Source organism: Pyrgilauda ruficollis, unplaced genomic scaffold, assembly GCF_017590135.1.
Source record: "Pyrgilauda ruficollis isolate IOZ18807 unplaced genomic scaffold, ASM1759013v1 scaffold190, whole genome shotgun sequence".
NCBI classification, from domain to species: domain Eukaryota; kingdom Metazoa; phylum Chordata; class Aves; order Passeriformes; family Passeridae; genus Pyrgilauda; species Pyrgilauda ruficollis.
In genome coordinates this window covers 33,145-48,303 of record NW_024518096.1, presented here as the reverse complement: position 1 = coordinate 48,303, position 15,159 = coordinate 33,145, and the positions used below count along the sequence as shown (strand labels likewise).

At 39.4% G+C, this 15,159-nt stretch overlaps 1 protein-coding gene across 4 annotated transcripts in view; it reads right to left on the bottom strand.

The window, feature by feature from the left end:
- The window catches only part of RASA3 (RAS p21 protein activator 3), a 107,490-nt gene that overhangs the window by 79,608 nt on the left and 12,723 nt on the right, over positions 1-15,159 (bottom strand). For all 4 annotated transcript variants that reach the window (XM_041465733.1, XM_041465735.1, XM_041465734.1 and 1 more), the window contains exon 2: positions 11,196-11,313. In XM_041465733.1, the coding sequence (XP_041321667.1) occupies positions 11,196-11,313 (118 nt within the window). The remainder of the gene's footprint in view (positions 1-11,195; positions 11,314-15,159) is intronic.

Sequence of the window (15,159 nt, the reverse complement as noted above, 5' to 3'; positions counted from 1 at the left end):
AAAATAGATTAGTGTTGGTATCCTGGACAAGCTGGTGTGTTTATATTTCACACCCAGAACATCACTCTGGACTGAGATGGTCTTTCCCACCAATGAATGTTCACTTTTAAGCACAGTTCCAATTTGACTCTTCCTAAATACTTTAAATGCTCACAGAACAAGATTTTTTAATGAGGAAAAAAGAACAGATATTTCTTTCTATCTGGAAAACAAGTATCCCTTTACAAAGGGGGCAGAGACCACATTATTTGTTAACATATAGTGCCTTGAAGGGTAGAGAGAGGCCCCTGTTGCCAAAGAATGCTTACAGTAAAGCATTAGGATAGAGATCACAAAAGCATACTGAACAGGATGAGAAAAACACAGTATGGTTCATGGCTTTTTTTTTTTTTTTAAGCATTTAGTATACTTAAGATAAAATGCCTACAGCCATTACATCTTTTCTCATCCCCTGCAAAGTTTCTTATTTGAAGTCAGATTCAGTCAACTGGCAGTAACTAAGCTTTGGAGCTGGCACCATGCTTGTTACCTCCGAGCGATGAATATCTATTTTTGCATAGTGGAATTGTATAGTTTTTCCTTTGGTTTTTTTTTTTTTTTTTTTTACAGTAAGACTTTTTTTTAAGACATTTTAAAAAATAAGAAAGTACTATCTCAGCATGAAAACCTCTTTAGGGATCTAAGGGGCTTTCTTTGGATCCTATGAATTTAAATGGGAGAAAAAAATTCCCAGCCACCTGACAGCAATGCTTTCAGTTTCTTTCTATCAAATTACATGGTTAAGGATTTACTTCTAGGAACTATAGGCATATATAAACATTATTTATTCATTGACAGGTCTACCATTTTACACAAACCTTTCATTCCAAGTCATTCATGCTTCAGTAGATCTAAATGAGTGGATGCAATTCAACTCACATGGACAAATACAGCAAGCACAGCAGATGTAGACTTAAAAATATATCAAATTCCAACAGGCCAAAAGCCAGCAAGCTTTTTCTTCCCCTCTTAAACACAGACCTTCTTATTGCCTTGGTTGAACTCAAAAATGAGACACAATTGTGCTATAGTTTAAATCACTATTAAAATTTTTTATGTTAGAAAATTACATATGCAAAAGTTATTAACAATTCCTTGAATAAACTTTTAAATTTTTCAGAATTTTGTCAGGAAAGGTCATTTCCCTGGCTTCTTTCAGGGATGTTTTATACCACCATATGTTTTTGCTTGTATTTCTGCCTATGGGAAAAAAACACTCCCTCAGAATCACCACGTTCCCTCAAAAGCTAGCTGACAAGTCTCCCTTACAACACAAAGGCACTGCAAATTAGCTCATCAGTCTGTGTTTGAAGGGAAAATAACACAATAATTTCATGAAATCCAGAGACATCACTCAGTATTCACCAAGAACATTATTTAAGTCGCTACTCCACTAGCCACACGTAAGAACACATGTTGGGTGAACAACAAAGCCCAAGGCATACCCACAGGTTAAGCTTCCACCACTGAAATGGTTTCCCATTCCTTGAAAAAAATGCATCCAAGTTACGAGAACCAATGGGAGGCCCACTCAGTCACGCCTACTGTGAAGGCAGGGGAGGAAAACCTGACAGCTGGAAATGGCAGCTGGTTTGACTCTTTGTCCCAACTGCCCCATCCCATTCAGCACACTCCTTCTCACATCCTCTCTACCCCTTCTGCTCTGGGAAGTTTCATTTGGAAGCAAGAATTTCACAGCCACCACTTCAGGCCCAAAATAGCTTAATTCTTTGTTAAAAGCAGCTTCTACCAAACTGGGAACTACAGGACTGTTCCAGCAGCCATGCTTCTGCTGGCAGCCCCAAGGGCTTCATTCTGTGCACATCACCTGTTGCACGTTTTCATGTGCAGGCTTAACCCTAGGGGGCCAAACAAATGCATTAATATTGCCCAAATACCTAGTGCATTATACATGCAAAACACTTTCATCATTCTGAGCTTTAATACTCTATTCAGCCATAAAATTGTCCTTTCTGCTGGAAGAACATGACAGATGAATTTATTCACTCATGACCTTCAAATGAAACAATACTTAATGAACTGTGGAATATATATCCAATTCTCTATCAACAATATGAGGGAAGCTTCAGTGTACTTCAAGTCTAAATGCAATATAAATACAAGTGACTTACACTGAGGCTGAGTTCATGATTCTGGGGGGAAGAGCAGGGAAGAGACACCAACTGGAACCTTTGGCAAGTCCCCCTTATTAATGTTTGCCATGGGTGTTGAACAAAGGCAGAAGTTAACTAAGACCACACCACAGCAAAACAAACAAGAGTCAGAAAAGCAGGGTGGACAACAGGAGGTACCTAGCCCAATGCACAGTATCAGAAAGATTAATTAACAGAAGAAATGCTGTGAAGGCTGACTTAGCCATGCAGGGACAATATCAGGTCACTACTACTGGCACAAGGTCTATTAGTCTGAGCCACCATCAACAGAAGAGAAACTTTGTTCTGCTCTTGGCTTCTCCCCTCTGAGATCTTGAACCCCTTGTAGATTCGCAACCTCTCATCATTCAAGTAACACCCCTGAGGTGCACTGGTTCTTAATTAATTTAAACAAGCATATTTCCAACACAAGCATACTCACTCTGCACTGGATAATTAGCCAGCAATGTTTTAACTGTAAGAATACACATCAAGATAAATCTGGTATGTTCCCAACCCCATCTTGTGTAGCTCTGTAGAAACAGTAACTTCTTTCTGAAGAAATCAAACACAACCACACAAATATTTCCAGCTTCCACTTAAACGTGTACTTTTTCTCCACGTATCTCTTCAGAACAGTACTCGCTTTGTCTCCCACCAAGACCTGAAGAGCAAGAGGTCACAGCAGTCAAATCCCATTATTTATTTCCCAAGCTAACTTATCTTGAGCGAGAACCCCAGGGCTCCAGAACGGTTTTTCCAAAAGAACAGCTAAATCCCTCCCCCAGCATCTCCTTTCTCTGAAAAGCCAGAATTTGTCGGATGGGGATTCAGTGAGTACTTTTACTTTGACAGAGCAATTAATAAAAAGCAGCAACATCTGCCCACCCAGCCCTCAGGAGTCTGACAACATCCTCCAAAACAAATACTGGAACCAGCCCGGTCGAAAACTCAGAAATCTTTCAAGAACCGAGTTCAGATTCAACTTACAGGTTTTGAGTTGAACTTTCCTTGTAGATGAATCAGCCCTACACTCAAGAGATATTTTAATTATTCAAAGTTGAGGAGTGACAATGAGGGCCTCCTCCCCAACCCTGGGAGCATAGACTGCACATGAATATGATCACAAGGGAAGGGCATGGCCAAGACCAGTGCTGTCATTATTTCAGTCTCTTGTGGACTTCAAACAAGTAATGGGATGTAACTGCTGAGAGCAGGAACTTACAAGGCCAGAAACAGTGGATCTCCCCTGAAAATACAATTCAGCTCCTTCCAAGCAGAACATAACTGCATTTTCAAACCCAGCTTCTTCAGTAAGGACTACTAAGTTGAGAACAACTCTGCTAATTTTGTTTTAGTTTTGCCATCACAGCAACAAGAAGAGTATTAGTGCAGGTATCAGCTAGGCTTTAGTTATGAAACAGGGCTCGCTCTCAAGTCACTGTCTCTTGTTTTCCTGATGGGGTTAGAAACGGAGAAAGATCTGTACCAATTTTTAAATCCTTGCTCCAAACTTTCAGACACACAAGGGCCTGATTAGCCTTCTATTCCACATACTCTCACTTCACACCCCTTTCTCATGTCTTTTTCAGTACATGCACGTACCTTAATATGTCCTGAAAGAGGGAAGCCTGAGCTCAGCAGTCCTTTTTCCTTAGGAAGCACAGGGCTCTCTTACTACACAGCTTTTGTGCAGCCTCTATCACCAACACATACACTGAACAATCTCTCCTCAGGACACTTTCCCTAGTATGCTTCCACAGCTCTCACCACAGAAGAGACACACACAAAAAACAAAGTCAGACAGTGCAACCTATTTGAACCTTCAAGGAATACTCACTCTCCCCTCACCAAAAACTGGCTTGTTATGAATGCTCATGGCATGGGAGCAAGGTATGTTTTCTTGGAATTCCAAGAAAACAAAACTAAAAAAGATTCCTCTAGGTATTGTTTCACTCACTTTCCAGCCCTCCCCATTTCAAGGTATCTATTTTTGAACATCTTCTAATGAAACTAATGTTTTGGCAGTGGATATTTTCAGGAGGAGACAGGGAAGGAGAAGAGAAACAAAAATTACTGCACAGATCAAGTGGAGTGAAAGCAAATAATGAAGAGAATCCTTACTTCAAACACAATAAACCCTCTAAAAAGGGTTCAAAAATTGTTCACATTTACATATTTTACTAAATTCCAGAAGCATACTTGCAACTTTATTTCATAGCTTCATGTATCTACTTATACCATCACAATATTACTGGAGAGGAAGAGATTTCATAAAACAAATGTTAGTGTAAAAACATTTATTCAGTTTCAGGCTGTATTACAAAACCTCATGCTTGTTTTTCAATACTTAGGATTCGCTAAAGCAGTTTTGTTTTTGTGTTGGCACCAGTACTTCAGTGGATGAAGTGAAAGAGTCGCACGATGAATAATAATGAAACCTCTCAAACCAGAATTCTTTGTGTATGGATTTTTTTTAACTGCTTTTGTGATTAAAAGTAAGGACTATTAACATGCCACAGACAACTCCACATCTTTTGACTATTTTAAAAGGTTTAGAAATACTGAATTCATCCTGCTGCATGAACTGAACACCAGAGTTCACATCACCATGTGAGCAGGAAGCAAAATCAGCCTGTACAAAGGAGCACACTTGTTTGTTTCTACTACTAAGCATTTTCTACTACTTGGCTAATACTTCTTATGCTATGCTTTGCAGCATATGTAAGGGAGTGGGGTAGAAGAGAGAAGGTTTATTCAAAGCAGATACAGCAAGCCAAATAAAATCTGAATGCACTTCAGTCTCCTAACTAGACAGAAAACTAGGAGACAACAGGCAAGTAAGACAGGCTCTGTAAAAGCCAGAGTTGGTAAATGTCACAATAGCTTTCTGACACAATTTATTAAAAATTACTAATATTATATTTGAAGCACAAATTTGGCAGAGGACATGCAACAGAAAGTATATGGCACAGGAGGCAACACCTAAATCCAAACATATCACTTATGCCCACTGTTGAGAGTGCTGGCTGCAGTCTACCAGACACCCACTGAGCCTAAATGAATTTTTTCTCCTGTCACTGTGCAGAGACAGTCGGATGAACAGTACTTTGTTACACCCATAACCAGCTCTACTACACAGAGAAGAAAATAAAGCAGTGTGCATTTTCTCAATCCTGTGCTCAGAAGAGACAGACAGACACATGAGCTATAGTTATCAACCTCACTTGACAGTTGCTGGTTTGGCTCAAGGAGGCTTACAAGGATTATGATAAACTGAAGCAGCAGCCATTTGGCCCCTGGTCACCTCCCAAAATATTCTGTAAGATGACACACACAAACAGCAGAAGTCACATTACAGCTGCATTTACTTTTTTTTTTTTTTAATCACTCAAAGCAGCCTACATCACCAACAATTGTTACTCGCATGGGTGGCTTGTCATATAGATAAATGACCCCATTCATAAACCCTGCCTTGGGTCTCAAGGTTCACTTCATTCTCCTTCTTCCATTAAGTCCTGCTTCCCTTACTGGCACTCTTCCCAGCTATATTACTTCCCTGCACAGCCATGCAGTCCTTGGCTTCAATAATATCCCTGACCAGGCTGAAGCTGTACCCCTACCAATCCTTAAGCCCTTCCCTTAGAGGCTCAGGGTGTTCCAGAACTGAAGTTTATTGTCATTAGGAATTCAAGCCACAGTAAGGTGCTGTTACATGCAGAAGACAGCAGACCCTGGGAACCTGCAGGAGTGAAGTTGCAGAACACCCTACAACATCCACCTCAAGGCCTCTCTGCTTAAGGCATCTGGGCTGGGGAAAGCTGTTATTTCAAGGAGGTGAGCTGGCAATGTAAGAATGTAGAAACAGCTAATGGATCTAACTCAGATACAACAGCTAATTTTGGCAACATTCCAACTAAGGGAAACAACTTTGTGTTTAAAATTTGAGAAGTGGCCTGCATCCAAGATGTAATCAGAACATGAGAAGTTTAGCTACACAGCCATGAACTCCAAACACACTGGGAAAAAGGATTTAAGCAGACCTAGAATTAGAAAATAGAATTAAATATGGCAGTAGAATAACTTAATGAAAGTTCTGACAACTACTAGCTGAATTTGTTACCTAATCTAACTCTGAAACAAACATAGAGTAACCACTTATTAAAGAGAACATAGCCTTAACTGTGAATTTATAGCACATTTCAACATACAGTCACAAAGTCACAAGCACACTGCAGACTTGTAGTTCTCATTATTATGTTCACCACAGACTAGTGGAAAAAAAAAAAAAAGACAAGGGGTGGGAAAGTGGGGAAAGTGCCTATGGCTTCATTTGCTGTTTCATTCAGGCTTTGATCACTATGTTTAGCACGTGAAAAATTTCTCAGTGAAATAGTGGTGAACTAAATAATCACAGACTCAAGATGCTTGGCTCACCTCTCTAAAGCACACACAGTCAGACATTTGATTCTTAGCGTACGACAGATTTTGCCTTTATTCATATCCTTGAAACAAATTTAGAGATGCCACATTCCTTCCATTCTTCACCTATGATTTGAGAAGCTGCCTTGATTTCCTGTTGCAGCTGACACTGCCCTTTAAGCGAATGGGCACATTTGATGCAAACTGCAAAGGCAAAGTCAGTCTTAACACCAACAATCCAAGAAAGTTCATCCTCAGGAAATATCTGTAGCTAGGAAACACTCCTGGATGGTGGAGCCTGAAGTAGGGAAAGCTACTAATGGGGGAAGATAAGTCGTTTATTGAGCAAAGGGAATTAATAGGCAAAATTCTGGTCAGGCTGTTTACTTGCAGCTCAGTACTAAAGAAAATTTGTAGGGCTCTGCATTTTAAAAAACACAGTCATTCTAACATGTTCCTTAGGCCATAAAATACACGAGTCCGTTCACGTACATCTTTGCTAGGTTATATGGAATGGATCCAAATCTATTCAGTGTCTTTGTAGATGATGGTAATATAAATATTGAATGACAAATACAAAACAGAGAAGCATATTAAATCCTGGCTCTAACTGACCTCTCCCTCATATCTTATGACTTCCATGTGACCTTCTTAGAATTTAGTAAAAGCTGGTGCCAAGTTTACAAAAACAGTGCTGCTTGAAGAGTTCAAGATTCTCTCCCTGAAAACCTGGATTTCTTGGTCTGAACAATTCACATATTCACTATTCCTGCCCAAAGATCCCCAGAGAAGTGGGATGATTCTGAACTACCCATATAAACAGCACTTTCATGTTGCTCTGTGGTTTTATAGGAAGGCCTGCCCCAGTGGTAACCAGCCCTTGACTTGTTTCAGTCAGACACTACTAAGTTTATTGCAGCTGCTCTCAAAATCTTCCAGCACAAGGTAGCAGTGCCCACCATCCAGTTTAACAGCAGCTAAGAGGCTGGATGGCAGGAATGATTTAAGTTCTATATTGTAATTTATGAGCCCAACCTGACTGCTGAACAGAGGATCACCATGCTGGCTCCTCTCAGTTTTTGAGACACACATTTAGATAAAGGGCATTAAGCTCATAGATATTCTCTTCAGAGCACTGGTAAGGACACTTGACTGGACAACAGGATGTGCTGGTTCAATTCTTTTGAGTTCTGAATGATGCATGCATTGTTGATTTAAAAGGTTACTGCTCTCAGCTGTCTTCTCATGCCTCTGCCACAGACTAACAAAAAAAGAAAATATGTTGCAGAAGATCAGGACAAAGCTCAGGGAGGCAACTTCTTACACTGTCCCAGCATAAAACAGGAGAGGATGAGTCAGAGTCTGAAGGTTCTATAACAGATACTCCAAGCAAGCCAGAACTGGACATCCATCCAAGTCCCTCTGGGAAGGGGAGATAACTGCTTCCTTTTTTCCATCTGCCAATTCTATTTAAGCTTTACACCAGGAGCAGGCCTGCATGGAAAATTATACATTTATGCAATGCCTAGTAGAAGCCTAAAGAAGTTCAACTGAGAAAAGGGGGGGGCAGGATAGTAATTCCCAACTACACAAGACATTGTATCAATTACAAGCCTTAAAGATGGACTTCTCCAGGATAAATCTATAAATCTGAACAAGAAGACATCATTCCAGAATCAGAGCAAGGGCTGCGTACAAAAGACCTCCTAATTCAGATTTCCACACAAAGTATCTTGTTTTCTATAGACTACATAAAAATTTTTTTTGAGCTTATTGGAAGATGAGGGAATTATCAGCTTCAGTAAAAATACAAGAAATACTTAAAACTTTAGGGCAAGCCAGTCCTGTGCCAGACATGAAGGTACAGGAAGTAGAAACCAGGTATGAACAACAGACCAGAGCCAGTGATCTCCCCTTCAAGCTGCAGAGGAGAACTGTGTCAAGCTGTGTCACACAGCCACACAGCATTTCAGGGAGGACTCAATTAATTTAGTCAAGCACTGGCCCAGCTTCACATCCCTGTTCCCAAACATTGTGTATCACTGCAGCAACACCTCAGAAAAACGGACCAATGCAATTCATTATTAAGTTGGCAAGTGCTGGCCAAAGGAGCACCATACATGAGAGCAGGAATTCTCTGCTGTGCAGAAATTCCATAGGGCACATAAGCCTCACCTGCCCAATAACTCACTCAGTGGGTTAAATCCATCTGCAAACAAGCATTATAGAATGGATCAGCATGACTGGCTTCTCATCCCAGAATCCTACAAAAAACAATGGGCAACTGCAGTAGGGTCTGGTATCACTTCAAAAACATATTCTGGAAGTCTATGTATACATTTGTTCTGGAAGATGTAAACACAGTCATGAAAGATAAAGTAGCTGTTTGAGTGCGTCTCATGAAGTAAGAGCAATTCCTACCCACAGACTGGGAAGACATCCCAGGATTACCACTCATGTATTTGGCATTTTTATCTGCTCTTCTTTTATGGCCCAGAAAAGCAAAAAAAGGGAAACACCTATAGGGCTAAATGCAAAACTGAGTTGATCTCAATGTCTAAGTGGATACTCAGCGACTGTAAAGCAGCAAGTTTTTCAGAAATAGTATTTGAGAACAGAAGCTCACATAGGGAGAAGGCAGGCTCCCACTGATGATAGGAATTCACTAGGAGAAGAAAGAATGACGAAGGAGACCATCTTTAGTCAAGCCTTAGACCAAAGAAAATAGGTCCATAATGGGATTTTGAGAGGTCATCTGGTCCCACCACTGTTTCAAAGCTGGAAGATCCCTATTATTTAGTTGAAACTGATCACATAGAACCTATTAAAAGCCATCAGCAATAAACACAAAAACCAACAAAATCTACTCTAGTGATTCAGAACCTTTAGCAGAGATTTTTCTTCACAGTTAATCTTAACCTCAACTTCCTTCCCCACTGCAATTTGAGTTCATTATTACTTGCAATATCCATACAGGACAGACAGACCAGTTCCCCCCCCCTCAAATTTTTGTTCTGGTGTGGGGGAGTTGTTTGGGGTTTTTGTTTTGTGGGGGTTTTTTTTTGTTTTTGTTTTTTTTAATCTACATATTTATGTCTACTCTCATCCTTTTTCTCTAGGCTAAACAATTCCAATATTTCAATCTTTCCTCACTGGTTATGTTTTCCAGACCTCTGATCATTGCTCAGTTCTCCCCTGAATTTGCCTCAATTAACAAAATGAACTTAGTCCTGTCAGGAACCTAGAAACCTTCCAATTTTGCACAGCCTCATGTACCTCTCCATCTTTTTAAGACAATCTAGAGACAGATGGAACTTTTCCCACTGAAGGAATTATACTTGTTGCTTATTTTTATTACCAAGAGTTTATTTTTTCAATAGAAAAATGCCTAGATTAATTCAAGGAAATGACATCAACTATTCTCACACATCCTCACTTCCTATCTTCCATTTCCCTGTGAAGCACTAATGATCATCCAGAAAAAAATTTTAAAAATCCCAAAAAACAACAACAACAACAAAATGTATATGACTCACAAAATCAGTTTTAAAAAAAACAACTGGTTCAGGGATATTTGATTTAGGGACACTATATGTCAGCTATAGGGGTGAGGAAGAAGGCATACAGAGCAATTTTTGCTTTTTGTTTGTATACTACAAATAAAAGAGCATTAGCACCATCACTCAAAAACACCAAGGCTTAAAGATGACAAAAATTTGTGTGAAAAAATAATTAAAGAGACTTACAGGAATAAATCCCACTCACATTCCTGAATGTGTCAGGTACTTCTGAGTAGCTGGGAGTGAGGTCTAGAGACACTTCCTGAAGTACATTATTTGCAATAACAAGACAAATAGCAAATTCCTAACATATTACTCAAATTGGGAAAAGGGTGAGAGTTCTCTTAAGAGAGAAATTATGAACTTGATTGTTCCTTGCTGCATCTTTCCTCTCCACTAAAAAAAAAAGCTTTGCTTACCAGAATATACATGTATGCCCAGCCTAGTTCCTTTTATTTTTTTATGTCTAAGGATTTCCAGAAGAAAGCATTTTAACTTTTGCTACATGCTTCTCATTCTGTTTCATTCTACATTTGACCTCTGTAATCTCATAGGAAGTGTCCAAGATAATCAGACAGGCATCTTATGTTCAAACCTCTCCTTTCAGTTACAGCCTCGTGACAGGAAAAAAAATAAAATTCTTAACTCAACTTCCTAGGGCAGCCAGACCAATGCAAAATTCTAAGCCTAGAAAGATGCAATTTAGAAAAAGTTCACTAAACTCCATTTTGAGATTTTTAAAAGCTTAGGGAAGTATAAAACAAGTACTGCTGAAAGAAAGGAGCACTGGTGGCACATTGTTAGGGAAAAAATTAATATGGATTGCCTTGGTGAAGGCATTTTCCCTTAAATACAGGTAGGTATCATGACATTACTGTTTTTACCACTAGTGTTTTTAAAACTGGAGAAAGAACCCTATTCATCCTCTCTTCTTCCCTCAAAGTATCTTTGGAATATTAAACAAACCTAGTTAGCAGATAATGAGAAGAGTTAACAGAATATTTATATATGTATGTGTTACCATAATGATTTCTCCACTATTTTGGTCCTGAAAACCTCCTCCTGGTCCAGGTTTACAGTACAGTAGCAATCCCTCATCTTGTTTGGCCCCGGATATGTAGGAAGATTTTTGGCTTCACCTAAAGACAAGAAAGAAAAACACCAGAAAGATCACATATTAAAATGTTATCCATAAATTAGTCGTCTCTCAACTACTGCAGTGTCAGCAACATGGCTAAAGAAAAGTATCAAATTCTCCTTCTCAAATGTGACGTCTCCATCAAACTTTGCAGCAGTTTCCTGTTTTCAGTGCAGCAGGTCCTGATCAGGTTTGGAGCTCAGCTAAGAACTCAACTGTCTGCTGCACCCAATTTATTCACAATGTATTTGTATGTCCTTCCATACAATGTTTAGGTTTTCATCAATGCTCCCCTAAGATGCCAAGAACACCACACAACATAGCAATCAAGCTTTTCAATACATGAAATACACTGATTTTATCCTAAAGTCATTACCAGAACACAGCAAATGAGCTGTGCAGATCACAGCTTCACCACTCACCACGGATGTGGAGATGGAGAACAGTCACTTCAGTTACAGCCAACAGCCTTAGATCACAAGCTGGACTTCAAAGCACTTTGATGGGATAATTAGCACTTGTGAAGCTGCCTGAGGGCTATGCAAGTCATGAATATTCTTCACAATAAACATTTGTTTCAAAACTACAGCAAGAAGTACTATAAATTAACAACAACAAAAAGGACAGGACTGAGGAACTCAGGCTAACCAAGACACTAGCAAACCCAAGTGTATGAAACAAGAACAAAACCACAGTTTTCCCCTCTACATATTCAATAACAACCAAAGCCAAGCACTAAACTTCCTTGACTGACAAAAATTAAAACTCTCCAAAAGGAAACTGGACAATGCCCCTTATCATCTTCCTAAAGTGTGTATCACTATGTGGATGAGTTAATTATTTCAAAGACAAAACTCAGACCTAAATGTAAGTCTGCTCATAGTCTTATTTACTGTCACTCTTCCAGTAGCTGGAGATTATTAGCACATAGCACGGGTACTAGGTCATTCTGTCCTGGTAAAAATATAAGGAGTAAGACTAAAATTGCACAGACCAAGGGAACACAGACTCATTTGCCAGTACAGAAGGAAACTCTAAATGATGGTAACAAATATAACTTTTTATTCAACCTCTGCAGCTCAGCTTAAGTGCACTTTCCTAGACACATTGTTTCCCAGTCTCTGGCTCCCAAATAGCTTCACACTAATAACAGAATCAACTTGTTTTTTTCAACCCTATTTTCAGTAAAGACATACTTGTTCCTTTTGGCAGATTTGTTCCACAGCAATCTGATGCATGTGCCTGTAAATACTGAAGATGCATAGCAAGGAAATGCTGAGCCAAACTGCACCTTCAGCTATTAAGGAAAGGCATAAAATGACACAGGACTCCACGTCTTCCTGCCTATGATCTCTTTCTGGCACACCGTTCACACACTTTCGCTAACTGACCCATGGCATGCCCTTGGAACCATCACACGACCACATTTCTCAAAAATGGCTTGTATATGGGTGACTGCATGGGCATATGTTTTCTAAAGCTAACCACGGAGCATATATAGAGGCACTAAAAAGGGACTTGAAACTGTTGCTTCAGACAGTAATGCCTCACTTCAGAGCTGTTCTAAATAAGCTTTTTCTCTCAGCTCAGCTGACACAACTTAATAGCATTCTTCCCAGTTCCTTCAGAGTTGTGAGACAATGGATTAAAAAAAAGCTGTCTCCACTGTAATTTGAAGGTGTGACTGGAACATCTGTTGGCATGCTCAATGTGGTGTTAAACTAAGCTGAAGTGTTAGCAATAGTTAACTGCAGCAGCCCTAGACAAAAATACACTGAGGATTATTGATGGCTTGCTCAGTCTGCACTGAAGTCTATCCTGCCACACTAAACCTCCAAGTTTTATTCTTGTTAGTCTGAGTTCAAGCAAGTTACATATCAAATACACACAGACTGAGGCCTCCAAGTCTGTCTTCTCTCCCCAGGCAAGCAAATTCCTGTTAATTTCAATAAAGTCACATGAGACCAGCCTCTTTCCTGGATAACTGGGTACAGTTCCCCAAAGAGACAGTGTCAACAGGAAGCGTTTCAATAGCAGACTGATAAGGAAGTCTTCCTCCAGGGCTGGCACACTGTTCCCACGGTTCTTCCAAGAGAAAGACACAAAACTTTCAAGCTCAAAATCAAACCAAAACAGTAACACAGCTTCCCTTTTTCTTCACTCTTACACTTCCTACTTCAAGATTAATGCATCACATGAAACCAAATTTCTGTTTTTCATCTTGACTATTTTTCATCTTGATTTCAATTTTTTTTGATGTGCACAATATTCACTTAAGCACTTAAAGGTAATAGTTATGTCAAATACTTTAAGTACCACATTTTGAAAACTCAGTTCTTTTCTTTCTTAAAAGACTTGCAATAGGAAAGCCCACAATACTGAAACCTAAATACAGTGTAAAGGAAGACAACATTTAGCATCACTGGAAAATGGCTGCCTGCATAGTCTGTACAGCAAATTAAAGGCCACCAGCATTACAGCGGTAGAAAGTGCACAGAGGGAATATAGAGAGAGAGGACATTTTACAGTAATTTCTTTCTTCAAAATGAAAAAGACCCTGAAAAACCAGTGAGACTAGTGCAAGGGATTAATTGACTAACACAATATATTAATCATGCTACTGACTTCAGTAATGTACAAAAAAAAAAAATACTGTTTCTTCCCAACACCAGCAGCACCCAATGGCTGTTTAGATTCCTCCAGCACTGAGCAGTCGAGAAAGAAAAATTTATCAAGCTTTCAAGCACAGCTAAAGACACAGCTCTCTAGCCAGACATTTTAGGTCAACAAACATGCTCTGTTAGAGCTTCAGTTGCTCTTTAGATTCCTCTAAGCCAAAAAAGTTCCCTCTGTTGCACTGTTTTGCCATCTACAATGAAGCTGAACAATCTGACCAGTATTTTTTTGGATTTGCTACCAGCAAAATGAAAAAAAAGAAAACCCTTAATACATGCTACAGTCATGCACCATTTCCATTTTCTCAAAAAACAGAACTGATCAGATCATTTATTCTGGGAAAGAATTTAATCACTTAACCTATCTGTGCAGAAGAGACACCTTTATCAGTTGCCTTTTCAAAAGCCAACTCCCATTTTTTTCCTCCCTTCTTCATAAGTGTGAAGTACCTGTACACTGGAGAACATGGAGAGGGCTTGCAGATGAAAGGTCAATACACTCACCTTTAAAACCTCCAGTTTTCCACTTCCACTAAGAAGAAATGGAATGTTTCTTAAGATATCTAAGACCCTGACAATTTAGACTACACAAACACTTTGTTTTGGAGCATAAGGCTTCCATTTGGAGCCACAGCAGCAGAATAATCTGTTCAGGTTTGGAATAGCTTTTCCCCCTATCCCTGCACTTTCAATGTACATGGGTCCTAATTTAACTGTGTGCCGAACTCAATTTAGCACTAAGTACTTAAACCTAGCAAAGCTGATTTCAGCTGCGGAAAAGTTAACATTAGGTATTTTGGACAAGTCTTAAAAAAAGACTGTACAATTCTGAATATGTCACTGGCTTGCTATCTTCTCTCCATTCTCCTCATAGAATTACTACAAGGTTGCTACAGTTCAAAAATAGACTACCACGGCAGCACAGACAGCTTAGCTTGAGCCAGGCACAGGGAATGCAACAAGCTGGAAGAAGATGAAGGAAAACCTCAAAACTGTATTTATCCTCCTTCTTCTTTCTGGTGTTGCATATTCCTGCCCTGCTAAAACACCAGCAATCAAATGAAAGCAAGTTAAAGGGGCTCTCCTACATATGGCAAGGAAGGTCACGGGGACCATAACTGGTAAGAACTAAAAAAACTTCAAAAATGCTTCTAGGAATAAATATATACATA